The sequence below is a fragment of the Colletotrichum scovillei genome (assembly GCF_011075155.1).
Source record: "Colletotrichum scovillei strain TJNH1 chromosome Unknown Contig00002, whole genome shotgun sequence".
Taxonomy (NCBI): Eukaryota; Fungi; Ascomycota; class Sordariomycetes; order Glomerellales; family Glomerellaceae; genus Colletotrichum; species Colletotrichum scovillei.
The window spans coordinates 2,868,901-2,894,672 of NW_023336260.1; the positions used below are offsets into that span (position 1 = coordinate 2,868,901).

Below are 25,772 nucleotides of genomic sequence, written 5' to 3' on the forward strand. Positions count from 1 at the left end.
CTGGAACTTTCCTCATTCGGTAATCGCTCGTGTAGTCCAATCTAGAGAACCTTTGACTGGTCATAAACTTTCCGTAGAGTCCGACTCGATATTGATGTTTGTCGAATGTGCCTGACACAGGTTCCTGGTCCAACTCTGAAGTTGTCGTTCGGTTGATCCTTAGTACGCTCTTGGCGATGGGGGTCTCGGCCGAGTTACCATCCACAAGAAACAGTTGACAACTCGGGTCTGGTTAAGGTTATGAGTTGCGATTAAATGCGAAAGACTAGGGGAGACTCGAGGAGCTGTCAACTAGTCTGATACTATAATTAATTAACAAGAAGAAGGCTCACAGGTAAGTTTTGCTGACTCTGATTGCGCCACGGTTGATCATGGCCTCTTGTAGGACCCCAGTCTATGCAGATCAATGGGGATACTGGGAGTTTTGGGAAAGTTGGTATCCGCTTCTGGCTCTATCAATCTCTAGAGTTCTACGAAAAGATAAGAATTGTGTAGAGTGGATTTCGGGTTCGCGTGGGATGAGGCTTGGCGCGTAAAAGTATCGTGAATCATGTTGCTGGTGTTGAAGGGCTTGAAGCGGCCGCTCCATTTTGCGGCCCTGTGTTAACGGACGGACGGAGTTACGAGGCCAAGGAATTTGGCCAACGAATTCATGCATCTTGGAGTCTTGGAAGGTTTGTGGTCCATTATGCCTGAATGAGAGGTGGGAAGTTGATGCAAAGAGGAGAACTTGGTGAAGAGATGCTCTAGTTGATGACTTGTATAAGATGACTGACGATGCCCGGTTCCTGGAAGAATAGTCATCTCATAGACATCATTCTCACTTGTTCAGTTAATCTCGTTTCCTCAAACGTCTAACTAGAATCATCCAAATTCCAACTTTTCCTCACAATCAACATGAAGTTCAACGTCGTCAGCCTCATTTCCATCGCAGCTTGGTATTAACATCTCCCCTGCGGAAAGAATGTTTTCGCACAGAATTGATAATGAAATGATGAAAGCTAACGATGGGAAAACACCAGGGTGCCACTCGCAGCAAGCCAGTTCTCCTGCCACTGCCAAATTCTCAACAATGGCAACGCAGTCATTGCCGCCATCAGACTCTGTGATGCCGTTGGCGGAACCATCTGCCATAACTCTGCCGGTAACTACAATGTCGTAAGTGAAACCTTGCTTTCCATCTTCTTTCATACACATTGTTCTTGCCATTTCCGGCTATTAGAAAAACGCAATGCTAACCACAATCGACGACCGGCAGTGTAAGACGTCAAGCCAGTGGACCGAGCAGCAGTGCAGGGACACGTTCCAGGGCATCAACCAGCCGAACGAGAGGTTCAGGGCCGTTTGCACTGCTTACAACGGCGCTGGGTGCCCGGCCTGATTCCGCCGTATCATGTACCTAGTCTCAGGTGACAGGAGGATTAGGGGACGTTTGATCCTCTAGAAGGATTTCTTCGCGGATCAAGGGTTGTCATATAGATCTAGAGGAAGACAGTTCCAAACAATGATCGAGGTGCTTTGCTCATAAGATGAGAAGAGTGAGCAAGTGACGGTCTTACCGTATGTTGTATCCGAAACATATCACTAGGTAGGCAACACGACAAGTGCTAGAGAGAGGAACAACTTTAACTATGCCTTTGCTATCTATGTAAACTTGGCGGAACGAGTAGGGAGGCTTATCCTACACTATTCCTCAGTCGTTTGAATGACTAGAGTATTACTAAGTAGAGTATTCCATACATACTCCTGAACATCAACGGACCAAGTTCCTTCAACTTGTCGAGGTGCCCACGCTGGCATGGTCCCGAAACCTGTAGAAATTCCGACACCTCGCGTCCTCGCACCACGTCACGTTCTTGAACTCGATGTCGTCGACTAGATTGTGAGACGAGGGATCCAAAGCCTGGTACCATTGCGAGTTGCAAGGTTCCAACGCCTGGGTAGTAGACGTGCGCCGCCGTATCGAGCGCCTGTGAGACAAGACGACGCAGCCATCGTGTTTACTACAGCGCGAGAATTCAGTGTGTATATATGCCGTGCCGTCTTTAGACCACCGGCACTCCCTGTGATAATCTGCCTCTGTGCGATTAGTACTCGTACTTGTAGTCAGGTCTCTGTCTCGAAACTATTGGGCGAAAACTTACGGGGACACTCGTTTGCAGACGGATTCCAATTGAACGGGCCAGCAATGCACTCCTGCTGGATTCTCTCCCTCTTGTCCTCGTCGACTACGCAGATGCAACGGAATGGCTTGAAGCATGCCATGGCATCTATTTGACGAGGGCCTTCCTCTGGGAACCATAGGCATGGCGACTGCCCCCGCTGCGTCTCCAGGACTTGCCGAAGATCGCTGGCAAGTAACAAGGATCCCGGTTGTGCTCTAAGCTTGTATGCGGGAATCTTTACGTGGGCCCTCTTGTCGAGACCAATTTCACTGGCCCAGGAAGCGTAGCCATTGGTATGCTCGAATGTTGCCTTGACTTCACTGGGTGTCCCTATCACGGCTGTGTGCGGTGACATCCCAAGCCGTGCGCGGAGGCTGACTGGCTTTTTTGAAGCTCCTAAGTGATCTGGATGGTTGCATGTGATGCTCGTATCCGCATTGGTGGTCGAAGAAGTGTGCACGAACTCGTCCCAGCCAAACGTCCTGTGCTCGCAGAGCCTGATATGTCCCTCTCGACCGATGCAGATCCGTTTATTGGGCTCCTCTTGTCGTTGGGTTGCCGAGAAGAGGGATGATGGATGATCTCGACGGCAACCTGAGCAGTATAATGGTGAGACTGCCGCTCTATACTTCTGGCTAGAGTGATCCCTGTTGTCTGTGCAAGGTCTGCAGAAGGGACCCGATGTGCTGTTTGAGCGTAATATCTCTCTTGCAGTTGGATTGCGAGATGTAGCTGAAATCAAAGGGCGCATACTGACATCAACCAGCCGCCGAGAGGAGTTCGTTGGGTTATCCGGCACTCCAGTAAGGTTGCAAACGGTCTCTGCTTCGTCCAAACCATTTCCTGGATCTAGATAATCCCCCTCATCGGTAGTGACGCTATCTATAAGGTGATCAGGGATAGGCTCGCCGTCATCTTCAATTGTCAGAGACTTACTCCCTTGGTGAATATCATCATGTAAGTTCTCTTCAGCCTCGTCGATAACAACGGGGATGTTTGTGGCTCGAAAGAGGCGTTGCAAGTGGCCTAGAATGAAACATAGGGGGCAGGGTAACCTAGGAGGCGCGTCGCTTGCCATCTTGGAAATTGGATGCAGAGTCGAAGCGGTAGGTGTCGACGTTAGTAGGCGGAGCAACTTACTTATAGATATCTGCGAACCAGAAAGGTTGTTCAGAAAGCCTTCCCTCTGCATTGAAGCAGAAGGCGCAGCATAGATTTAGCTTTTCCATAAGGCAGACACTCAATGTGAAGAGGAAAATACAATTGTTTGAGCCGAGCTGATGGAGTCAAGGTCTACAGCTTTGAATTAGTTCTATGCCTGCCGCTTCTACTATTGCCCTTGGTAGTGTGAGTCTATCGCCATGTATTCACGATAGAATATGCCCATGAAGCTCTGCAGCAAAGGCAAGGAATTATATGATAATGAAGCTAGGCACTCGTAGCGAAGACACCGTGAGTACCGAATCCCTCGGATTAGGAAAGCAGGATCAATAGGTCGTCCGCCGGAAGGTATGATACGTAATGAGAAGGGGCAGCACGCTGATATTGTCTCCTTCCCAAGCTGGCAAGATTCCAGCTGGCCCTCGACCACTAACTTCCCAACTTGCCTCATATTTCTCACCACCCTCATACCTTCTCAGAAAAAACACTACACACGAAGGACCAAGAAATCGTCCGGTGCCCACACCGCCGCCTCCTTCGATTTCTAAAGCTCAACTTAACCTTTCCTTCACTAAGCACCCAAACATCGTGAAGAAAGAAATACCAGTTTACACATAAAACCGACAACCTCTCCTCCCTCAAAGCCGACAACATACACCACACAATGGAGCAAACTCAAGCCCCCGAGACCAGAGAGGCCAGACCTCGCCGCATCCGCCTTCACCACCCGTACGTCATATCACATCACAGAAAAAAACAAAACATCTACAGACCCGATAAATAAAGAAGAACAATAGCTAACCTTTAACTTACAAAATCAAAACAGTGGCCGCTTCAAAAACTTCACCCTAGGCCTCATGTGCGCCACCCTCGCCGTCTTCGGCGCCCTCGTCATGGTCGCACTCGCCCACACTCCCAAGGTGAACAACGAAATCCAAGCCATCAACTCGACCACCACCACCGGCGGTGACTCTACTACAGCTGCTATCATCGCCGTCACCGCTGTCACTGGCAATGTCCCTACTCCTGCGGAGAAGGTGCCTCATCAAGAGGAGGAGAAGGGTCACGTCCTTCCCGAGGTCACTGCCCAGTCCACGACCACGCTCCACAGCGACGAGAACACCACGGTCGTCTTTACTACCACCCACATATCCCAGATCTCGGTCGTCGTTAAGGGTAATGCTACGTCCGTTTAGAATCTGTCTCGGCAGCACCTTGCTGGCCATCCTATCGACCGAGGTCAGTTCCGGGATATCGTACAGATTTGAAGGGGTGGGACATGCAGGGAGGTCTTTCGAGTGAGAGGATGGTGCAGTGGGCTTCGTCATATCGTTTGTTTGCTCTGGCTGAGGTCCTAGCTAGGCGGAAGATTGTGCTGGTGTGGAGAGGACAAACGGGGTTTTCAATGAGTACATGAGAGGACAGGAATGAGGGAGAATGACATTCTGGTCTTGTTGTTGCGTTCACTGTGATGGACATTGGAACAAAGAAGCAACCTGCTGTTGTAAGGGAACCCACGGGATACCAAGTTCCCAGATATGCTTCGCGCTTCGTTTGAATGGATCATTGGGAGACGTCACTAGGTTCACAATGCCATCGAATATCAGAATCCTCAACAACATTCCTCTCTCGCAAGTGATTGCAACAAAAACTTTTGATTCTTCTTCTTCTTCTTCTCTGTTACGCTTCCAGCTGCATCTCATGTTTCCTCAAAGTTCGAGTTACGTCGAGGATGTAACTACATCTGAACGCGGCATCTCTGCGCTACACGAAGCTCAGAAAGAAAGGTATACCTCCACCTCCAGGTTTTTCCCGCGTGCCTCCCATTGCAGATAAAGATACAGCTCCAATGCTTCCTTCATGTTGTCCATGTAACCAGCATCTAACCCTCAGCCTCGTAAGCGTGAGACTTGTGCTTAGGCTGGAACGTAAAGTTGGGGTGAGCGGGACCGAGGAACATTTCGCTGTAATATGAGTTAGCAAAATCAATCTCGTACGCATAGCACTCAACCAAGGCAGAAAAGTGCAAAGAAAATTCAACCAACACGTACCTAATCTTGATCCAATCCTTGTAGTTCTTACTAGCAAGCAGCGTCTCCAGGTCGTCGCGACCGCGGTACGCCGGCGGGCGATCGTTGAGGTCGGGCGGCAGGTGCTCCAGCAGGCCGAGGGGCACGTAGCGGTGCGAGAAGCTGAGCCACTCGAGCAGGAAGCGGCGCGTGAAGCCGATGCCCAGCTCGTCGGTGCCCCAGGCCTCCATGCCAAAGCGGCAAAACTTCTCGACGTACGCCAGGCGCTCCGTGGCAGACTTGTCGAGGTACTGGCCCTTTTCAATCTCCTCAAAGAGCCAGGGTTTGACGAGGGCGCCGCGACCAATCATGAGGGTGTCGACCTTTGCCTTTTCGACGTGCTCAAAGTACTCGACGTGGGAGTAGCAGTCGCCGTTGCCGAGGAAGAACATGCGGCCGTCCTTGGCGTTGGGGAGGGTGGACTCGTCCGCCTCGCGGACCGTGTCGGTGATGTCGTCCTTTTGCTCGTTGTAGGCCTTGATCATGGCGGCGCACTCGGCAATGTAGCCCCAGTCGGCCTTCTTGGTGTACCGCTGCTCCCTGCTGCGGCCGTGGAGGGTGATGGCCGCGCAGCCGGGGGCGCCGAGCCGGTCGCGGTTCTCGCGGGAGCCAAAGGCGAGCTTGCCGAGGATGGTCGTCGCCGTCGGGCGGTTCTGCCTGACGCCGGTGCGGAGCTTGACGGTGATGGGGATTTCGCCAGACACGGTGTTCATGCCGCGAACCATGCGCTCCAGCTTGCCGTGGGCCTCGAGCAGCGCGGAGCCGCCGCCCGACTTAAAGACCATGTCGATGGGGCAGCCGCAGTTGAGGTCGATGAGGCGTAGGTGGGGCACGTAGCGGTTAAGAAGATCGGCCGACTTTACGCAGTGCCAGGCCTGGCTGCCGGAGATCTGGGCTCCAAACTTGAGATCGCGCGAGTTGTCATAGCCCTGGACGATGTTGCTGTCCGGGTTGACACGGGGCGGGCTGATCTCGGATTCGTGGGCCTTCATCAGCGCCCAGTCGTTCTTGACACCTTGAACCAAGGGCATACCCAGGGCCATCTCGGAGTAGGTGAGCTGCGCGCCGAGCTCGACGCAGAGACGGCGGAAGGGCAGGTTGCCCTGGGTGGTCAGGGGCGCCAGAGCGGGCGTCTCCTTGCCAAAGTACAGCTTGCGCTTCTCGGACGGCTTCAGGGGCGGGTCGACAAACTGCGCGCGCAGGTCCTCCTGGGTGCTAATCACTTGGTCCTTGCGGCGCTGGTGGAAGGCATCGCCCAGCTTCGCCTCCTTGTTCATCCAGGAGATGTACTTGTCGGTCTCCGTGAAGTCGATGCGCTTGCGGCTGAGGTCAATCTTGAGCTGGTTCTCGGTGTTGTTGTAGACGCCGGGACGGAGATCTTCGCGACCAGTCTCGGCGGGCGCTTCGCCACTCGTCTTCGTGGCCTCCTTGGGCTCCTCAACAAGGACGAGCTCCTTGCGGCCGTCCTCGTGGTCAACCTCCTTCATGTGACTCTTGACGAAGCGGCACTTCCAGCCCGAAGAGCAGACACCAAACTGCTCGAAAACGGGGCACTTGCCCTCGAAAGTCTCGAGGTCCTCGCGGCGGCCCTCCTTGAGATACTTGCGCAGGTCGTGAAGCATGTTGCATCTTTCTCCAAACTTGCACTCACGCGGGGAGAACTCGGGGGCGTAGGCGCGCGTGTTGCAGAGGCGGAGATTATCGTCAAAGTGACCAAAGGTGCGCTCCTTGTTCTGGCCCTTTTCACGCTTCTTCTTGTCGCGCTTGTCACGGCCATCACGACTGTCACGGGCATCGCGGCTATCGCGAGCATCGCCGCCCTGGTCACGACCCTCGGCAGCGTCATCGTCGACGACCTCGTCTTGCTCCTTCACTTGACCCTCCCTGTGAATGAGAAACCTATTTCACATGTCAATCTCGTGAGTCTGTAAAACATTCTGAGGGATACAAACTCGGCCTTGATTGGGGCCTGGCCCTTTCTCACGTCTCTGGCATCTTGCTTTGGCTGTGCAGGACCCCCCTCGGCCGGCTTTTCGACAGCAGGTGCCTCGCTCATCGGGACATCAGCCTTCTCACCGTTGCCAGCGGCAGGGACAGGCTCCACGCGCTTCGTAGCCTCATCGACAGCAACGCGTTCCTCAGCAGCCTGAGCCTCAGCGGGCTTCGCGACTTCCTCAGTCTGCTGCGGCGTGGAATCGTCCACCTTAAGACGCTTCGCTGCGCGTTGCTCAGACTCGTCGATCTGGGGCGCTTGGTTCTCCATTTTTGCCCCTCAAGTTTCTTTTCCTTGGGTGCTATACAGACAGAGAAGGCGTCGAATTCCTGAAAGAGAAAGTCAGATAGAGGACGAGCCAAGGATGTGGTTGGGAAGGAGGTGTGGGTCAGTTCAAGGTCAAGAAGTCCCGACTGAGGTTGTGAGAGAAAGAGAGAGTAAGAGAGAGAGAGAGGATGAAAAAGGGCAGTAGAGGTAAATTTTTCTACCTACTTTCCGCTTTGGACTTGAGCTGGAGAAAGTCGTAACTAGCCACAGTAGGAGGCAGGAGGGTCAATTCAGTATGCGAGATTCGCTTCTGACTGATTCAAATCGCTCCACTGAGCAATTGGCAATGGAGAATGTTCGTCTGTATTGCAGTTCGTCCTTCTCGAGGTTACGGCTTGAAGGGAAAAGTTGATGTCACAGGCTGAGCTCAGAACGTTAAGTGGGGCAACTTCATGGAGGGGCACATCCCGCCCGATGCAAGCGCGGCACTCCGTTACACTCAGGTGCCTTGCATTCAACGTCAGCTCGCCGCACGCTATTCAGCTAAAGCTCATTCATCATTTAGCACATATTGGTAGGTCTTGACACTATTGGAGAAAGAATGTCACGGCAAGAACTCCTCAAGCAATCAAAGGACCAAGCATACAAAATCGAATCCTAGTTCCCACACCCTAACTACCTTACTGTATAACCATGATAGACCCCGCTAGTCGATGCCTTCATCGACGAACATTCGGAAATGGACTGGATGTACGCTGTATCTCTAGCTCGCGGTGCAACTGTCCGAGACAGGCTGGTAATTGAGAGTTCTCCTCAACCATCATCCACTAGTTCCCAAGGGCCGCAACCGATGCATGCCCTCTCGTCCTATCGTGTCAAGGAAATCCGCAAGATTCCCAGCTGCTTCCTGCTCTTGCCCGAGCCGTGTCTAGAGATCGAATAACGAACGGCCACCTGCTAGAGTTTGACCCTGCCAAGTATCCCAACCTGGCCATCACTCGACTCGGCTATTACGCCTTTCGCAGGCATTGTCCGTGTTATGACCGGACTCGAGTAGGCGCTCATGTCCTTCGGGGAATTCCACCTGCCGAGGGTATTGGTGATGCCGCCGGAACCGCATGCTTCGCCTATTGTGTTCTGATCTGAAATGTTCTGCCCGGTTGCCCGACTGATTGTAACTCATAATAATCCATCAATGAATGGAGATTCTTTGCTGTCCCACGTCTCCCCGGCGTACCTCCTCATCAAACGCTTCGTGGCTCGACATGTGCAGGCTGTACCAATGTTAGTGACTGCGTAGTCTTTACGTTCCAAGTTTCTCCAATGTCTACTCACCGGACTGTTGAGCATGCTCTGCCTCTTGTTTCTGCCCTTCTTAATGTGACTCTTCAGCGCACTCGAGTCTAGCGGCTTAAGCAGCTCGAAGCTGCAAAGCAATTCATTCGATACGGACATGACGGCACCCCAGTTGTCGAACTCGCCACAGTACTATGACCACATGTTAGCAGAGCTCGTCCAGAACGATTGGTAAAGACTTACGTTGGGGGCGCTGAAGACCGTTACAAGGACTCTATCGTTGAAGAATTCGTAGCCGTCCTCAACCACCATGTGCGCTCGACAAATCAAGTCAAAGTCGTGAGTCGCAAGGAAATCCAATATCACTCTTTTGCCGAAACAATAGCTCACGCCTCTCTCATTGGCCTCCCAGTCTTGCTCCATGTCGGCCGGATCAGACCACAACAGGTCGTTCAGCAGGCCGTAGTCGGGAACATCGGTGGGCCGAGCAATGTTGCGAATGTCGTCCATGTGGCTGAGTGCGGGGGAGAGACCTCCGTGCACACAGAAAATCTTGCCAGCGACAATGGCAGCAATCGGGAGGGTGTTGAAGCAGTCAATGAAGGTCTTCCAGATCTTGACATTGCAGCGGCGCTTGCACTCGTCGTAGAAACCGTACACTCTCGTAACATTGGCGCACTCATGGTTTCCTCTCAGCAAGAAGAAGTTCTCGGGGAACTTGAGCTTGTAGCACAGAAGCAGCAGGATTGTCTCGAGAGACTGCTTACCACGGTCGACGTAGTCACCCAGGCAGAGGTAGTTAGATGAGGGCGGGAAGCCACACATCTCAAACATGCGAAGCAGGTCTGTGTATTGGCCGTGTACGTCACCGACAATCTTGACCGGGGCGTCAAGCTCCAGAAGGGCGGGTTGAGAGAGGAACACTTCGCGAGCTCGTTGGCAGATCGCGACGATCTCGGCGTTCTTCAAGCATACGCTCTTTGTGACCTTGCCAGCGTAGCCCGCATCCAGAAGACGCTTGATGAAGTCGTCGAGATCGATGTCCTTGATCTCGCTCATGGCAACACCTCCCTCATGTCTATCTCCCGAGTTCGTCGACGAGGTTTTGGCGACCGGGGTTGCAGCGCCATCCGCGTTCTTGGTGGCCAGGATGGACTTGCCGGGCTGCTGCATATGGGTATTGAGACTGCCTCCGGCACAAGGGGGTTGGTCGGAGACGTGGTCGACCTCTCCTGATGCTTGCGCTGCGCTCACGTCGTGAACGCCGCTCTTGATGGTGCTGGACTGGGTCGGGGATGGCGGCGGCTGAGAGTCATCGAGCGGGGATTCAATGTCAGTCGAGGGGGACGTCGGCGAGGTGGCGGAGTCATTGCGGCTTCGGGGGACACCGGACTTTGCGCTTTTCCCCGACTTGACCGAAGCAGCGTCGGATTTTTCTTCGGTAGGGGAGGTGATGACTGAGTTCCTTGGGCTGTCCGTCTTGCTCGAGCCGGGGATCTTGGACCTCAGGGCCTTGAAGGAGCGGGAGGAGTCCTTGGTGTCAGATCTGCCAAAGGAAGGGTAGGACTTGAGGGGTTCAGCGGTGCCGTCGCCACCAGGGCCTTTGGTGGAAGCGTGACCACCCTCCTTGGATGGCTGGTTTCCCATGATGTAGCTCGTATGCCGATGCAGAAGGAACGACGACGATTATTGTTGTAGGTGTCGTATGTCGGGTTGTGCGCGTGGGCTGGCCTCGTCTTCGTCTGATGTGTGGCTGGCCTACACGTCTCGCCGCAACAGCCCGAATCTGGCAGGGGCTCGAGATGGGAAAATGTAATGTTGTGTCGCAGTAGGGGGTCCTAGGGAGGATGGAATAGACGATCGAGGATGGACAGGAAGCGGATGCGGGAGGGAGAGCGGCGTCCACTTGAGTTGTCCGTTTTGGGCGCGTTAAGGCGATTGCCTTTGATCGATCGCTGGAGATGGGCAGGAGGAAGAAGAGGTGGAGGGTCGTATGTAAGCGAGGAAACGGGCGAGTGACGTATACGTGGCTCGCGGGCGGCGGTTGTGTCGGGTCAAAGAAACGAGAAGAAGACAAGACTCGAATGAAGTCGGCAGGCGCGGATGGAATGAAGCTATGGAGGCATTTGTCGACGACTGCGTAGGAGGAGTTTTTGGTCAGCCTTGTTCAGATCGTGTGGGCTGGAGTCTGGAGATAAGGCGAAAGAATCCGAGGTGTTGTTGGTGAGTATGTACGGGAGGAGAAGGTACAAGGAGGGACGGATGAATGCAGGACGGGCGGGATTGCTTTACCTTAGGCGACAGGCATGGGGGACAGAGCGGGTGGGTATTAGATTTGGGCTCCGTACCTCGATGGATAGAGAGACTAATAGGCACCTTCTGTGGAAAGGCTACAGATACCTGAGGTGTGCTAAAGTAGTCGCAGGTTCAATGGAATGCGGGGGGGCCTATGACGGATGGAGCCAGCGAGTTGATGTGTGTACCAAGCGGTGGTGGTAAGGTGGTGGTGGTAGTATTTTAGTAGTGGTAGTCTGCAAGAGCAAGGTAGAATAGCAGTGGCGGGTGGTCGGTAAGGTTGAGTAATTAATTGGCAATGGAAGATGGAAAGAGGCGGAAGAACAGCAATTGGCAGCGGCAAAGACGGCGAGGGGGGTTCCTTTGTGTACGTGCAGCAGCGTGCGCGTGTTGTTGTTGCTCAGGTAAGACAGGTGGACAGATAAATTGGAGAACCATGGAAGGATATCCGTACAGAGCAGTTGTCAATTACTGAGTGGGCCAAGGTTGTTTGAGGCGCACGCAATGCACAAAGTTATCGGGACAGCAGCCGGTGTATTGTGCAAGAAGGCGTGGTCTGGTGGTCTGGGAAGATGGGCTTGTTGTATTTGTTCGTATGTGTGTGTGTGTGTGTGTGTGTGTGGCGTGAAGGCGGTTTGAGTGGTGAACTGGAGTGAGCCAGATTAGGTGAGGTGGGTGGTGGTGAGAAAGTTAGTACCATCCATCAGATTCTCCTCAAAAAGGGGACAAGCCCAGTCCAGTCCAGTCCCCGGTTCAACCCAATTCCAGGAATTCCAGCTGTGTGCCCGGTTGCTCGTTGCCCCCAAGCACCAGTGGCACCCAAGAGTCCCAAGATCAAGGTCCCAAGTTCTTGGTTAGCGGCCGGGTGCTGTGGTGCTATGGTGCGCTGCCAAGGATCCAAAGATGGAGTTGGGTCACCCTTTTTTTTCTTTCTGTACTAAGGTATTTTCCCTGTCGATGGTGTCTGAAACCCACGGGCTAAACTGGGCTGGGCTGGCCTGACCTCCAGCTTGCCTGTGACACTCTGTGCTGCACAGCTCGTAAATAAATCTGTTACCTTGCTCTGCCCTGTCACGCTTGTTCAGCTTCCCTTATACTGCCCTGCTTTTGGGCAATGGAATTAATCTAGGGTAGACAAGGGAGGAGGCCGAATGTGTGGGACATATTGGGCAGAAGGTGTTGTCTGTTGGGTGCTTATCTCTGATAACCTTGATTGACCCTCACGAGAGATGGGAACCGGACCTTGATTTGCCTTCTGGAGGCGGAATTGAGTTGAACAATCCAACATGGCCCAGCCAGATGAGCCAGATGATTTATGCTGGGATGAAAGTATCCGTAGCCACACAAACTGTAAAAGCGCTTGGGTGATTGATCCTTTTCTTTCTTTCGAGCTCCAACCCCTGTGTCGATGTTGCAGAGACAAGGTTGAGACGAAGAAAAGTGAGAGTCCCGGCACGATACTTCTTCATAAGGTACATGGCAAGAGTACATTCAAGTTGGCAGACAGGTCAGTAAGCACACGTTCACCCAGACGGGGTATTCCCAAGACTGAAGCCAAGTTTCATCCTACACTACACATAACGAAGAGGAGAAATCGCACCACATTTACACACATTGACTTTGTGGACGATGCGGTCACTCTATCGGCACCTGTGCCTACCTTATACAGAGTCGAGCCTCTCATTGCTCTCTCTTTATTGCTGCTCGTTCTTCCCCATTTCAAGCTTGGCAGCCAGTCAGACCACGGTCCGTTGAGGCTCAGCGCAAGACAAGCCGAGTGGTCAGGCCCCAGAATTGGATCACCATCTATCCATGGTCCATTCCAACATGCAAGCGCAGTGGTGACTGTTGCAGCTCGTCCTGCTCGCAAGAGGAGAAAATGGACTAGGGGGAATAAGTTCTCCGCCCGCAGATAGCCCGGGGGCCTGGACCTCCTCCGCCGCACCACCACCACCATCATCATGGCACCAACAACGGCTGGTATTCTCTCCTACTGGACTACTGGAGTGAGGAGAAGCTACTTACCTCTTGATTCTTGCCACCCATTCTCCCCTTCCCCTCTCCTCCACCGTCCCGCTCCCGCTCGGTCAGATTTGGACCGCCTTTCTCCGGTGACGACAGAGTGGTTCCTGTCCAACGTGCTAACGTATCTTAGCAGGCCTTTTCTGCCACCAATTATTCCGTGTAAAACTACCCGCTTCTCCTGCGCTGCTTCTAGCCAAAGAGCACAGAACCTTTGACAGCGCACCCGACGCGTGTTCAACTTCTGGTGTTGCATTATCGTCCTTGGAGCAAATGCTAGGTACTTCCCAGCTATACGTATGCGTGTTCGAGTTTGGGTGTGGCAGCCCGGCGGAGAGGGGAGGGAGGAAGGGAACAAGACAAAGATGAGATGAGACGAGAGGGGAGGGGAGGAGAGGGGAGGAAGGCCGAAGGGGAAGATGCGTGTGAAGGGGGTGGAAGACACGGGAGGATGTTGAGAAGTGACCATCGTGCGATCATTACCTAGGTAGCCTTTTGGGTCACATTGTCAACACTTGTGCTCCGTATGGTACCCTTTTTACCTTTCAACGGTTCGAGTGCTTTCAAACATCGTTTCCGTGTTTGATCATGAGCCGAGGATTCGTTGATGGTTCGCCTTCGTCCACACGCCCGCGTGCATATCTGTTTGATGAGTCGCATCACCACTTGCATCCGCTCTCGAATCCAGGAAAGTGACAACTGTCTCTCAAACCTCCAATCTCCCGACTCCGGTGCAGCGGTGTAACAGACACTGGCTGACAACCCTCCTCCCCCACACGATCAACGGCCCAAAAGGACAAGGACGGGCGAATCGAGAAAAGGTGTTCGCTGACATTCCATTCCAGAAAATAAGTGTGATACATTCCTTCGGTGCGTTGTCCCCGCGTCCATGCGAGCACGTGCTGCACCTGGCTGCCGTGCGACCAAGTTGACCGAGGAGGGCCTCAAAAATGGCGGGCGGTTTTCTAGCTCCCACGTTGCCAGAAAATCCAGCAAACAGGAATCTGGAAAAGGTAGCTGAGACGGCAAGCCACGTTGTGTGTGTGGCCCATGGTAGGTTATGCAGCTGCAGGTTTGCGCGGTAGGTCTCATAGAAGCTTGAGGAACGGAGTGTGATTCGCGAAATCAGGAGTATCGTTTCCAGGGCGCACGCATGCAGCCAGACGGGATGAATCGAAATGCCAGGTGACTTCTTGACCCTCCGAAGACGCAGAGACATACGAGTCCTCACCGAGCCGTAGGTGGGCTCAACCGCGCGCAAAACTCGGTCAGTCGGTAGGATTCGTCCAAGTCGGCATTCCGAGGTATGAAGACGCCACCAAGCCAGCCGCGCGAGCGCGAGTTCATGCGGATGGTGAGATGTCTTGTAATGCCGCCGCGGTGCACCGCGCGTCAAGCCGGCATCGCCGCCTTCGGGAGGGAGGGGCATTGGTGTCTGGCCCCGCCGGACATGGACCCCCGAACCGTCAAACCAGCTCTGATTCTCGGTGGCTGTCTTATTTATCAGGATGGCCTCGGAAGTCGGCCAAAAGAAGGTTGCGTGGTTGGTGGTCCTATATCTGGGGGACCGCTATTGCAGGCCCCTCCCCTGCCGGGCTTGTCCCCGCCTGGGATTCAGGGTCTCTCGAAATCTCGCTCTCGCCGCTGAAACGGATCTCGACTCGAGTTGAACTTTTTCGAAAACGTCGTTCGAGGCTCTTGCAGTCGCGGCGTGAGGTGAGTGGGGGACGGAGAAATTCGAGGTTTGATCGCACTTCTGTTTCCCGGGATGTACTCCGTACGCGATGCAGCATGCCAGTGGGAATCTGGGTGTTCGCTCCTCGACGGGCAGCGTTGCAGCCAAGGCCTGAGATGCGAATAATAGTCCAAGTACTGCCAAATAAGGAAGCAAACAAAACGCCAAAGAAACATGGCAGAACAGAACAACTTACACGATGCGGGGCAGGAATGGGTCTATTGGGCATATCTCTTTGCCAAGGGCAGTAGGAACAACGATGACGAGATTCAGATAATGCGACGAACCAACGCAAAGCTGCAGCGGCCAGAGTTCGTCTCTCCACAAGCCCCATGAGCCAAAATTCGAGCTCTAGCCTCTAGCCAGCACAAGCTCCACGCCGAGATGCAAAGGTAGAGCTTGGTGTAGCCGAGCCACGATGGTGTTCGCGGCCGAGTCGTACGTATGTACTGCGTACTTTGCGGGAGCTGTCAAATCAGCTCAAGGCTGAGAGGTGCTGCGAGCCCACAACGGGTAAAGAGACTACAACATCGCTGGCGGGGCCAGAGAATTGGGTTTTGGTCAAGAAGAGCCATCAACGGCCCCTCTTTCGGATGCAGGCTAGATGTCACCGCCGCGCAGCATGCATCAAAGGGTTGATAATGTATATTGATAAGGTGGTCGAGTGGATTCATGTTTCTTTGCTTTCTCGCCGAGGTAGGCGAGGACGGCACGGGAGCTAATCTACGGGTTCGGGCCCTGTTCCTGGAGTTTGCGCTGGGCAATGGTGGCGGTGATGGCTTCGTAACGGGTCGAGAGGTCGTGACCAGCCAATGACGGTAGATTCAAGGTCGCTTTGTTAGGTTGTTCGAGAAAAAGCTCGGCAACTTTAAAAAATTGAGAGAGAGCCTGGAGCCACAAGGCCCTCGGGAGGGCCCCGTATTGGAACTGAGCCTCGCGATGCGTGATTCGGCGCCGACGACCGGAAAGTGGTTGTTTGACCCGGACGTTGGTGGCCCGGTTGGTTTGGCAGTTGGGCGGTGTTGGACGAATTGTGGGAGGGAAGAAGAAAAGAGACGGGAGGATGTTTCTAAAATTAGCTGGGAGAGACACTCACACAGAAAAGAGGGTTCCATTCCGCCTCATCGGCTGGTGCTAGTGTGAATTGGGGGGAATGGGAAGCGGGTCTCGACTTCTAAGTGGGCATCTGGCGAAGCCCGAAAAGATGACCAGCCACCATCATTAATACCACCTCACCCAGCCCAGCCAGCCTAGCTCGAGTTCGATAGCCGGTTGTTACCAAGCACGTCCCGTGGGGCTGAGCTGACTACGAATATCCGTACAGGGGCCCGTCGAAATGCCCATGAAGCTGGGCTGGCTGTATTCGTAAATGCGCAGTAAGGAACGGAGTACAGAGTAGAGACGTATGACAAAGGGAAGAATTCGGAACGTGGGCATTGAATAATCCGGTGCCAAGTGCTGCAGTGCAAAGTGTTACAAAACTACACTAGGCCACTTTTGTGCTGCCGTAATTCTCTCTCTCCAGCAATTGTAAACTGGTGAGAGGGAAGAGCAAAAGAAAACAGAGCTGAGCCTCCGCAGGATGACGAACCCCTGGACCACTTTAATTGCGTGGACGGATGGAGCCCAAACTAGCAAGCTTGGGACGTGTCAGACAGCGAGACGGGCTGCCGATCAAGGCAAATCGTTGATGTAGATGCGACTCTGATGAGCACTTAGAACCTGTTGGACCTGTTTTGTTTCTTGTTCTAGTCGTCTTTAGTTTACCTATCCCTCAAGCAACACACCAGCGATCGGCTGTTCCACAAGGATGGTGATATCAGACAGGGACCACTCATTCCCATGTTTCTCCATGGGATTTGGGAGGTTGGCCTGGCCGGGGGTTCATGTTTCTCCAAACTCTGTGTGAAGCTCTGTACACGACTGTATACAGTGATCACAGTGTGTGATTATAATGCTTGGTGCGCCGTTCCATCTCATCTTTTTCCGACCTTCCACGAGTCCGACCGGCCACGAAAAGCCAAGGACGAATGAGAGGTACGAGGCGATGGACGCGTACGACAGGATGAGAGAAGCAAAGCACACAAAGTGGAAACGTTCCAACTTCCCGAAGACCTTTCGCTGTTCGGGAATAACAATCAGTTACACACATATCGGCTTTACCACGCCGTCCGCACTTGAGCCTTTGAGGTCGTTTATCTTCCTCCGGCCTAGGTAGGTCTCTCTACAATAGCATATTCTAAGCTCAGCTCCATGGTTTCTTGGCCCGGCTCTTGGCCCGGCTCTACGTTCAATCAATCTGCGGCGGCTTTGCTGTACGGTGAGATTGGACTTGATATTTCCTAGTCCGAATGGAAGTCGTCCCAAGCCCAACTCATAGACAGGCCGGCACCGCATCCCGTAGTTCCAATGATGACGATTGGCATGCATATGGTTCGAAACATCTCAAGTCTGCATATATCTTGGGGAAGTCATTGATCATTATGAGGGTGAATCTGTTGGAGCAGTCTGGTGAAGCTGAAGCAGCAGGATCTCGAGGGAACAGAATCCCGGGCTCAACAGCCTACAGCCTACAGGTGTGAAGGTAAGCAAGGTTTGACGCCAGTGTCAGAAGGTACCCGTGCGCAGGCAGCATAGCCAGAGAGGTACTCGCCTGTGGCGTCACCGCGGGACCTGCCCACGCTGCCCTACGGATGGACATCCCTGTCAGGCTGTCAGCATCTATCCGTACCTTTATTCCTAATTCCAGGCCTTCCCCATCTTGTTCCCCGGCTGGCTTCAATGTCTGTGTCCTGACAGAAAGAATAGAGTAGGAGTAGAGCCTCTGGAGCGGACACATAGCAGTGTTTGGAAGGTGCTGCATCGGTCATTTCCATCTTCAAAGGCCAAGACGGCAAGTTTGAATGCGTGAATGCCTCGCGGACATGTGCGGACATGGATGATGATTCGAGAGTCGCGTTCGATACAGTGTTTTCGCACGGCATGTGGGAGGAAGAGGACGAAAAAAAATACGACCACCAGGGCCACCACACGTCAAGAAGAGAGGCTCGGAGAAAAGAGTGGAGGAGAGGGGAGCCGCAGAATACCTAGCACAGCACAGCATAGCAGCGCTCCCGCACCTCGTTGGTTTACGGTTCGGCTCCCGTCTGCTATTTGGCAGCCTGGGGTCTGGCTGTCCTGTCGACGCCGTTGCTCGGTCGAGGGATTCTCCAGGGTCATGGGTGTTCCTAGTAAAGCCGGGGGCTGAGTCGTGGCCCGCTACTGTGCAGCCCGTCAGCAACGCAATCTTTGCCTTACTGCTGCTGTGTGTGCCAATACCTACTGCGGAGGTTTGAAGGAAAGTGAATGCCTGCCTTACCTAATCACATACTGTCCTATTCTACCTCACTACGTACAGTGGTGGTAGCCGTCCCATCTCCACCAAAAAAAGCTGGTGCCGTGTTCACTGTTCGCGACTTCGCGGTACTGCGCCACGTCCGCGTCCCTGTCCATGTTCCGCTTCCCACGGTGCCCACTGCCCACCGCCCACCCACTGCGGCCTGCCCACACCCCCAAGCAAAGCAAAGCAAAGCAAAGTGCAAGTGCCCCAACCTGCCCGCCCTGCGCCTTCCTTGCCGTACTGTGCCTTACGCAAAAATACGTAACGGCACTTCCAAGCCTGCACCTGCGCTCCTGCTCCCTCTTCCTACGGTTTTATAAACATCAACGCTCGTCCGTCTGTGTCAGCCTCTTACTTCTAACACTCATCACACTCACATCCGTTTGCCTCTCTCTCGCATACACACACTACTCTCAAAAAGGGCTTCCCATCTTCCCTTTTCTTCCTCTCTCTCCCTCTTTACATACACACACCACTCACCTACCAACGATCGTTGCTTTCCTAGTTACACTCGTTGACGACAAGCCGACGACCCACTTACCGAAATCGGCCTATCTGCAAACAACTACAACTTTAAACTCTTATACAACAATCTTCAACAACACAGCCAAAATGGGTGTCGGCCGTGTTATCTGCGTGGCTCTGCCATTCATCCTCAGCGTTGGTTCCATGATCTTCCTGCTGGTCGCTGCTCTCGGCGGTGTTTCCAACAAGGACCTTTACATGTTCCGCGTCAACCTCACCGATCTCGAGATCAACCCTGCTTCCGTATCAAGTATAGTCTCAAGGGACGTCAAGGCAGTCAACTTTGGAAAGTACCACGACCGCGCTCTTCTCACCGGCGATGGTGACAACGCCATCACCAAGGCTGCCACCGACTCCTCTACCACTCAGACCAGCAACATCACCGCCGCCGACCTTGGCCTCGACAACCTCTACGACATCGCTCTCTGGGGTTACTGCACCACCGACACCAACGGCGACAAGACCTGCACCAAGGCCAAGTTCGACTGGGCTTCATCTTACCTGAACACCTCCACCCTCGAGACTATTGGCACCGCTGCCGGCCGCAAGATCGAGCTTCCTGATGAGGTCACCACCGCTCTCTCCGCCTTCAAGACCGCTACCAAGTGGACTCAGGTTGCCTACATCATCGCCTTCATCGCCCTGGGTCTCGAGATCGTCTTCGGCATCTTCGCCAACTGCACTCGTGTCATGTCCTGCATCACCTTCCTCGTCGCCTCTCTCGCTTCTGTCGCCGTCTGCGCTTCCGCTGCTCTCTCCACCGCCATGTCTGTCATCGTCGTTGGCGCTGTTGAGGGTACTGCCAAGTACTACGGTGTCTCTGCCGGCTTCAACAACAGCTTCCTCGCTCTCATCTGGATCTCTGCTGCTCTCGCTCTTGGCGCTGGCTTCTTCTGGATGTTCACCATCTGCTGCTGCGCTCCCAGCCACACCCGCAAGGACCGCAAGCGCAACAGCGATGGCGAGAAGCTTCTCCCCCAGTCCAGCAGCTACCAGCCCATTCACGAGGAGAACGGTTACTACAAGCAGCAGCAGGCTACCCAGTACGGTGCTCCTCGCTACGCCAGCGGTGCCCGTGGTGACACTGCTTACGAGCCTTACTCCCACCGCTCTTAAGTTTAGCACTTGAAAGTTTACAGTGTAGTAATCTTTTGTACGAGGGAAGCCGTTTGATTTGGTAGCACTTTTGATTTCAGCATTGTTGGCGTTGGGTAACGGCTCACTATCATGAGAACGACGGACACGCACGGAGGTGGATATGAATGTTTAGTAGCTCTGGGACGAAGATGATCGTCAGGGGGGATGACGACAGTTGATTGCTTTAGTGGACTGCTCGGGATTGGAGATACCCCCATCCAGGCTTTATTGTCTATAGAATTCCAACATGCTCATAGAGCAATTACAAAAAACATACTAGAGTTTTACGAAATTTCCTGCCCTTGGCAAAAGTGAAATGTGTAGGTTTCATGTGAGAGAGCATGTCCAACAATTGAATCGTGACTTGTATCTGAGATGGTGGGCAAATCCCAAACAACGTGCAATTTGGGGTGTATTGGCACTGTTAAAGGAACACCTCGAAATTTCTCACAGAAAAAAACCACCAAAGTGAAAAAACTCCACCAAAATCAGCAGAGGGGTGGACGATGACTCGATCCACCACATTGCATCCTAACCACCATCAAGTGCTGACCGGAGGAAGGACCGTTAATGCAACCAGCCCAGCTCAGCTCAGCCGCAAAAGACTGGCATCATGCTCCTGGGACCTTAGGCAACCACCATTCACAAGAAACGCAACCGCTTCAGACCTCTCGCTTTTCTAAACGCTAGGACAACCCCTCTAGTGAGACTTTTTTTTTTCTTAGCCAAGTGAAGACACACAGAGAGTCAGATATTACCCGACTTGGGCAGGCCAGTTTTTGAACGGCTGCCCGCTCTTTCTCCTCATGAACCGTCACCATGCAGTTAGTAATCCTGGCCCCCCTAGACTCTTAAAATAGCATTCACATATTGCCTTTTTCTCATAAAGGAAGAAGGGGAGTAAGAGATATGTACCTTAAGCTAACGAAACGGAAAACAGCAATTCGTAGCCGGACCCCTGCAGAGGGATCACTACTTCACCCCGGTCACCGGCCTCAGCTTCTTCAACGTCAGGGATGGCGAGACGTACCTGCTCGCCGGCGAGGACACGGAGCTGAAGGTGTACGACGGCGAGGGCCGGCTGCGCTGCCAGCTGGGGATTTTCCACGCCCAGCCCATCCACGGCATTCACGTCGCTGCTGCCGCTGCGGGGCATGGTGAGCGGCGGCATGTGCTGCTCTGGGGGAACCAAGCCGTGACCGTCGTCTCTGCTGCCGTCATCGAAGAGCTCATCCTCGGGGCTGAGGACGGGACCGCGGCGGCGGCGGGGACAGACATTATCGAGGCCAAGGCGCCGGACTGGATCTACGACGGCGTCATCTGCCCCGAGGACCCGGACCGCGGCGTGCTCATCACGGCGCACAACGAAGTCCTCGAGTTCTCCGTGGGGAGTGATGGGAAAACGGTCTCGTTCGGTCGCATCGTGTCACCTTCACGGCCGATCCTGTACTCGGCGAACCTAACGTGGCTATCAGAGACTTCTGTGCTCGTGGCCGGCGGCACGGTCTTTGGCGAGATCATTGTCTGGAAGTGCCACTTCTCCGGTGGCGACGGCGACGGCGCTGCAACTGCCGCTGAAGGCACGGGCACGAGCGCAAGCGCGAGCAAGCCTTGGTGCGAGGTCCTCTTCGTCTTCACGGGCCACGAGGGCTCCATCTTTGGCGTCGATATCTCGCGCGAGATCGACCTCGGCGGAGGGTGCACGGCGAGGCTGCTCGCGAGTTGCAGTGATGACCGGACGATTCGCATCTGGGATATCACGGAGAGACCCGGCTCGCCGCGTCTGCAGTATGACGCCTTTGGCGAGGCTAGGGAGACTGGCTTCGGAGGTTCTTCTTCTTCTTCTGCCCCAACTGCTGCTGCCACAGATCTCACGACAACGCAGGTTGCCTCCAGCGCGCCGCTGGCCATGGTCATGGGCCACATCTCGCGCATCTGGCACGTCAGGTTCCCGCTCGGAGGCCTCGACGAGCTGGCGAAGGGTCGTCCCGCGACGGTGTACTCTTTTGGCGAGGACTCTACGCTGCAGGCCTGGTCTCTGGCCGTCGACCTCGAGGCCTGGCGGCGGAGAGCAAAGTCGGCCGCCGCGGTCGTCGAGGGCAGGGAGGCGCCCGTCGTCGCTGCGAGCATCACGTACAAGGAGACGTATGCCCGCCACGACGGGAAACACATCTGGGCTACCGCCGTCACGGAGAAGGCTGACGGGCAGGTTCTGGTCGCCACGGGCGGCGCGGATAGTAAGATCAATCTATTCTCGGACCGGTCGCTCGTTGATGGCAGCAGCAGCAGCAACACAACGGCATCTAAGCTGCGAGAACTGCCGAGCGAGCTGCAGACTTTGGTGATGCGGGACGTGGTCAGCAAGCTGGCCCCACGAAACCCTGACCACGCGATCCCCTTGGAGACAAAAGAAGCCTTTCAACGTTTCGCGTTCGTCCGCGAGGACACCATCGTCGCGACGAGCACCACCGGCCGTCTCCTCGTCGGCTCCTTTGGACCGGAACTCACATGGACACAGATCGGGACCGACGGAGAGACGATGCGCGCCCTGAATGCCTGCACAAGCTTGAAGAGCCCGGCGCCGGGCCTGGCGCTGATAGGCACGGCCAACAAGAAGATTCTGCTCTACCGCGACTCGACTGTACAGCAAGTCGGCACTGTACCCGGTAAGGTAGCAGACATATTCCCCCTGCGAAAATCTTCGGCAGAGGACAAGGGGGCATCGGATAAGAAGCTCGAGTTCCTCGTCACCATGCTAGGTAGCGGGGACGCTATGCAAATCCTCACGCTCGACCTCGATGCCTCGGCCGTCACTTCCATGGTGCCCGTCCCCGAGCTCGACAGCAGGTTCGTCGTCACGGCCGCCTGCCAGGTCAACGATCTCCTCGTCCTCGGCTCGCGGCACGGCTACGTGTCCGTGTTTCGCCGCGCGGAGGGAGAGCAGCAGCTCATCCCGTTCCCGGCACCGGACCGCCGCTCCGGCGACGCAATCACATCCATCAACGTCTTCCCCACCTCATCTACTGCCTCGGCGGCGGCGGCATCGCACATCATCACGACGAGCCGCGACGGAAACTATCGCGTCTACGAAACCTCCGACTCCGGCATCCACCTGCGCCACGAGACCGCGCCCGCAGCGGTGCCGAACCTCGAAGACGCATGGCTGTCCGACAGCGGCGACCTGATTCTCTGCGGCTTCCGCAGCAAGAACTTCATCGTCTGGAACGAGACGCGGCACGAGGAGATCCTCCGCGTCGACTGCGGCGGCGCGCACCGCGCCTTTGCCTACACCCGGCAGGGCCAGCAAAACAGCAACAGGGACGGAGACCGAGACCACGGCATGCGCTTCGTCTTCAACAAAGCCGCCACCTTGGGAGTCTACACCCAGCACAGCCCCTCCGTCGCCGCAACCCACCACCGCACCCTCAAGCGCGGGTCCCACGGCCGCGAGGTCCGCGCCATCGCGTACTCGGGGCACTCTAGGAACTCTGGGCCTCGTCGCTACATCGCCACCGGCTCTGAGGATACTTCGATCCGAATCTGGGAGTACACCACGGCCGGCGGTGCTTCGCATGATGAAAGACGAGAGCTGCGCTGCGTCAAGGTTGTCAAGGTCCACACCGCAGGGTTACAATCCCTCAAGTGGCTTGGCGAGGACCTGCTCTTCAGCTGCAGCGGAAACGAGGAGTTCATGGTCTGGCGGGCGTGCGACCTCGGCGGTAGGGGGCTGGGGTTGATGCGCGAGGCCGTGTTTGCGGATAAGAGCGAGGACGGGGACCTTCGGATCACGAGCTTCGACGTCGTGGCGCTGGACAAGGAAGAGAACGGCAGCGTCGCCGTCACCATGGCCTTTTCCAACTCGTTTGTCAAGACGTACCGGTATACACCCGGCCAAGGCTTCGAGCTACTCTTCAAGGGACAGTACACCGGCGCCTGTCTCACGCAAGCGCGGCACCTCCGGGTCAGGGAGGGCGTGTTTGATGTCATTACGGCCGCGACGGACGGGTGTCTTGCTATCTGGCGGTCTCGGAGATCCGAGTACGTCCTGCGGCACACGGAGCGGATTCACCAGAGTAGTATCAAGGCCCTCGACGTGCATTTCACGTCCGATGACAGGGTTGTGGTCCTTACCGGCGGCGACGACAACGCGTTGGGCATCGTCACGCTCGTTTCAGGCAGCAGCAGCAACAGCGACTCTGATAACGAGAATGACAGCGGTTTCGAGACCGTAACGAGAGCCGGTGTCAGGAAAGCGCACGCGGCGGCCATCAACGGGCTCACGGTCCTCGGGGAACGAGGAGGCCGGGTAGATTTTGTGACGGTCAGTAATGACCAGCGGGTCAAGATGTGGTGGCTCGGTTGGCGCGAGGGGGTAGAGGAGATCACGTTGCTGGCGGACGAGTACAGCGGCGTGGCAGATGCCGGCGACGTTGAGATTATTGGAGATGGCAAGGTTGCTGTCGGCGGTGTTGGGCTGGAGGTTTGGGATTGGAAGTCTTGAGGGGTTTGGAAATGACAAGGAGGGCTCGATTGGCAGAAAAGCATGACATGGCTAGACAAAATAGATATGAAGTAGATGATGGGAACCTGATATAATGAAGCTATGCTGAAGCCTTTTTGCACCGCAGGGACTTATGTATTGAGTCTTGAGTGCGTCACCACAGACTCGTATTGTCAAGAACGACAATAGAGGTCACAGCTATGGTTAATCAAGGTAGTAGGCAAATAGTATATCCTACCAACTCTGGGTTCTCAGTCCAATTCAGTCTATTCGATAACGACGACAGCTTCCCTTCCCCTCCTTTCGCCGAGCATCCAAGATGAGAGCACGCTCGGCTTACATGCTCTTCTACCTCGGCTCGGGGCTAGCCGTCACTCGATGACTTATAGGACTACCTGTGTGTTAGTAATTATTTGAATTTCGTGGTGAACGATCTCTGAAGTGAGCTATTAAGGCGTTTCGCACGCGTGATAGTGAGAGCTGCTGTAGCGTACTGAGCGAGCAGAGATACCACGAAGCCTTTCAAGTGTTGCGCTCCCATTTCAATGCCTTATCGTCTCTTCTTACTTCATTCCAGATCATGGATATTCGTACAAGTATATATATGTATTCATGACGAACAAGGACTCGATCCATACCCCCCAGTTCCCTACGGTCTGTCACTTCCTCCAGAGGGAGTCCGCTCAAGGAATGTATCTGCATGAGATCCTCAGCTCGAGCCCGCCCGAGAAGACGCTGGTCTCGCAAGGCGATATCAACGGTGCCTCCAAGTACGAAGGCGAAGACAAGGACGATATCCAGCCGTAACTGGTATATCCGCCAGATTGTATCATCACACAGCATCATGATGAGCTGCAGCACATCAAGTCTGGGTTGTCAGAGAAGACAAAGAGAACGAAAAAGTGGACGTGTTCTTCTCTTTTTTGCTCTGGAAGTGATGCTATCTATTTTCGACATGGTGGCCTCCGTGATATCTAGAACCACGCCCCTACCCGGCCGTGGTTCTTTGATAGTGGTAGATTCTTCATGTTCAGAGCCTACCTTGATAAGTTATCATAATCCCCAGTTGCATGAGATCTGTGTTCTTGACATCCACAACGCCATCATGGCCCGACTCCTATCTCTGGACTTCGCGTTTCTTTGCGATGTCAGCATCAATGAATTCAAATGATAGGAGAAAATTGGCAGGAGAGAATCTCCATGATTGGGACTTTCTGGATGCTCTAG

At 54.5% G+C, this 25,772-nt stretch overlaps 6 protein-coding genes across 6 annotated transcripts; 4 read left to right on the plus strand and 2 right to left on the minus strand.

Moving 5' to 3' along the window:
* Positions 1–897: 897 nt before the first annotated feature.
* On the plus strand, positions 898–1,381 carry HER10_EVM0000290 (uncharacterized protein; the record flags this gene model as incomplete). Its single annotated transcript, XM_035470078.1, has 3 exons — positions 898–938; positions 1,023–1,158; positions 1,259–1,381. The coding sequence occupies 3 exons, from the start codon at positions 898–900 to the stop codon at positions 1,379–1,381; spliced, it is 300 nt and encodes a 99-aa protein (XP_035336793.1).
* Positions 1,382–3,990: 2,609 nt separating this feature from the next.
* HER10_EVM0010652 (uncharacterized protein) lies at positions 3,991–4,522 on the plus strand (the record flags this gene model as incomplete). Its single annotated transcript, XM_035480105.1, has 2 exons — positions 3,991–4,055; positions 4,153–4,522. The coding sequence occupies 2 exons, from the start codon at positions 3,991–3,993 to the stop codon at positions 4,520–4,522; spliced, it is 435 nt and encodes a 144-aa protein (XP_035337641.1).
* A 686-nt stretch (positions 4,523–5,208) lies between these two features.
* On the minus strand, positions 5,209–7,800 carry HER10_EVM0007526 (dihydrouridine synthase; the record flags this gene model as incomplete). Its single annotated transcript, XM_035477080.1, has 3 exons — positions 7,348–7,800; positions 5,378–7,294; positions 5,209–5,290 (listed from the first exon to the last, which is right to left on the minus strand). Exons 1-3 carry the CDS (start codon positions 7,656–7,658, stop codon positions 5,209–5,211), a joined length of 2,310 nt encoding a protein of 769 aa, XP_035337373.1. The 5' UTR covers positions 7,659–7,800.
* A 500-nt stretch (positions 7,801–8,300) lies between these two features.
* On the minus strand, positions 8,301–11,853 carry HER10_EVM0002740 (calcineurin-like phosphoesterase). The gene is made up of 3 exons (XM_035472440.1): positions 9,195–11,853; positions 8,991–9,143; positions 8,301–8,929 (listed from the first exon to the last, which is right to left on the minus strand). Exons 1-3 carry the CDS (start codon positions 10,596–10,598, stop codon positions 8,900–8,902), a joined length of 1,587 nt encoding a protein of 528 aa, XP_035336995.1. The 5' UTR covers positions 10,599–11,853; the 3' UTR covers positions 8,301–8,899.
* A 6,835-nt stretch (positions 11,854–18,688) lies between these two features.
* On the plus strand, positions 18,689–20,310 carry HER10_EVM0010896 (SUR7 protein). Its single transcript, XM_035480341.1, has one exon. The coding sequence runs from the start codon at positions 18,995–18,997 to the stop codon at positions 20,021–20,023; it is 1,029 nt and encodes a 342-aa protein (XP_035337665.1). The 5' UTR covers positions 18,689–18,994; the 3' UTR covers positions 20,024–20,310.
* A 1,643-nt stretch (positions 20,311–21,953) lies between these two features.
* On the plus strand, positions 21,954–24,631 carry HER10_EVM0006028 (WD domain-containing protein; the record flags this gene model as incomplete). Its single annotated transcript, XM_035475626.1, has 3 exons — positions 21,954–22,088; positions 22,143–22,955; positions 22,992–24,631. The coding sequence occupies 3 exons, from the start codon at positions 21,954–21,956 to the stop codon at positions 24,543–24,545; spliced, it is 2,502 nt and encodes an 833-aa protein (XP_035337254.1). The 3' UTR covers positions 24,546–24,631.
* Positions 24,632–25,772: the final 1,141 nt, after the last annotated feature.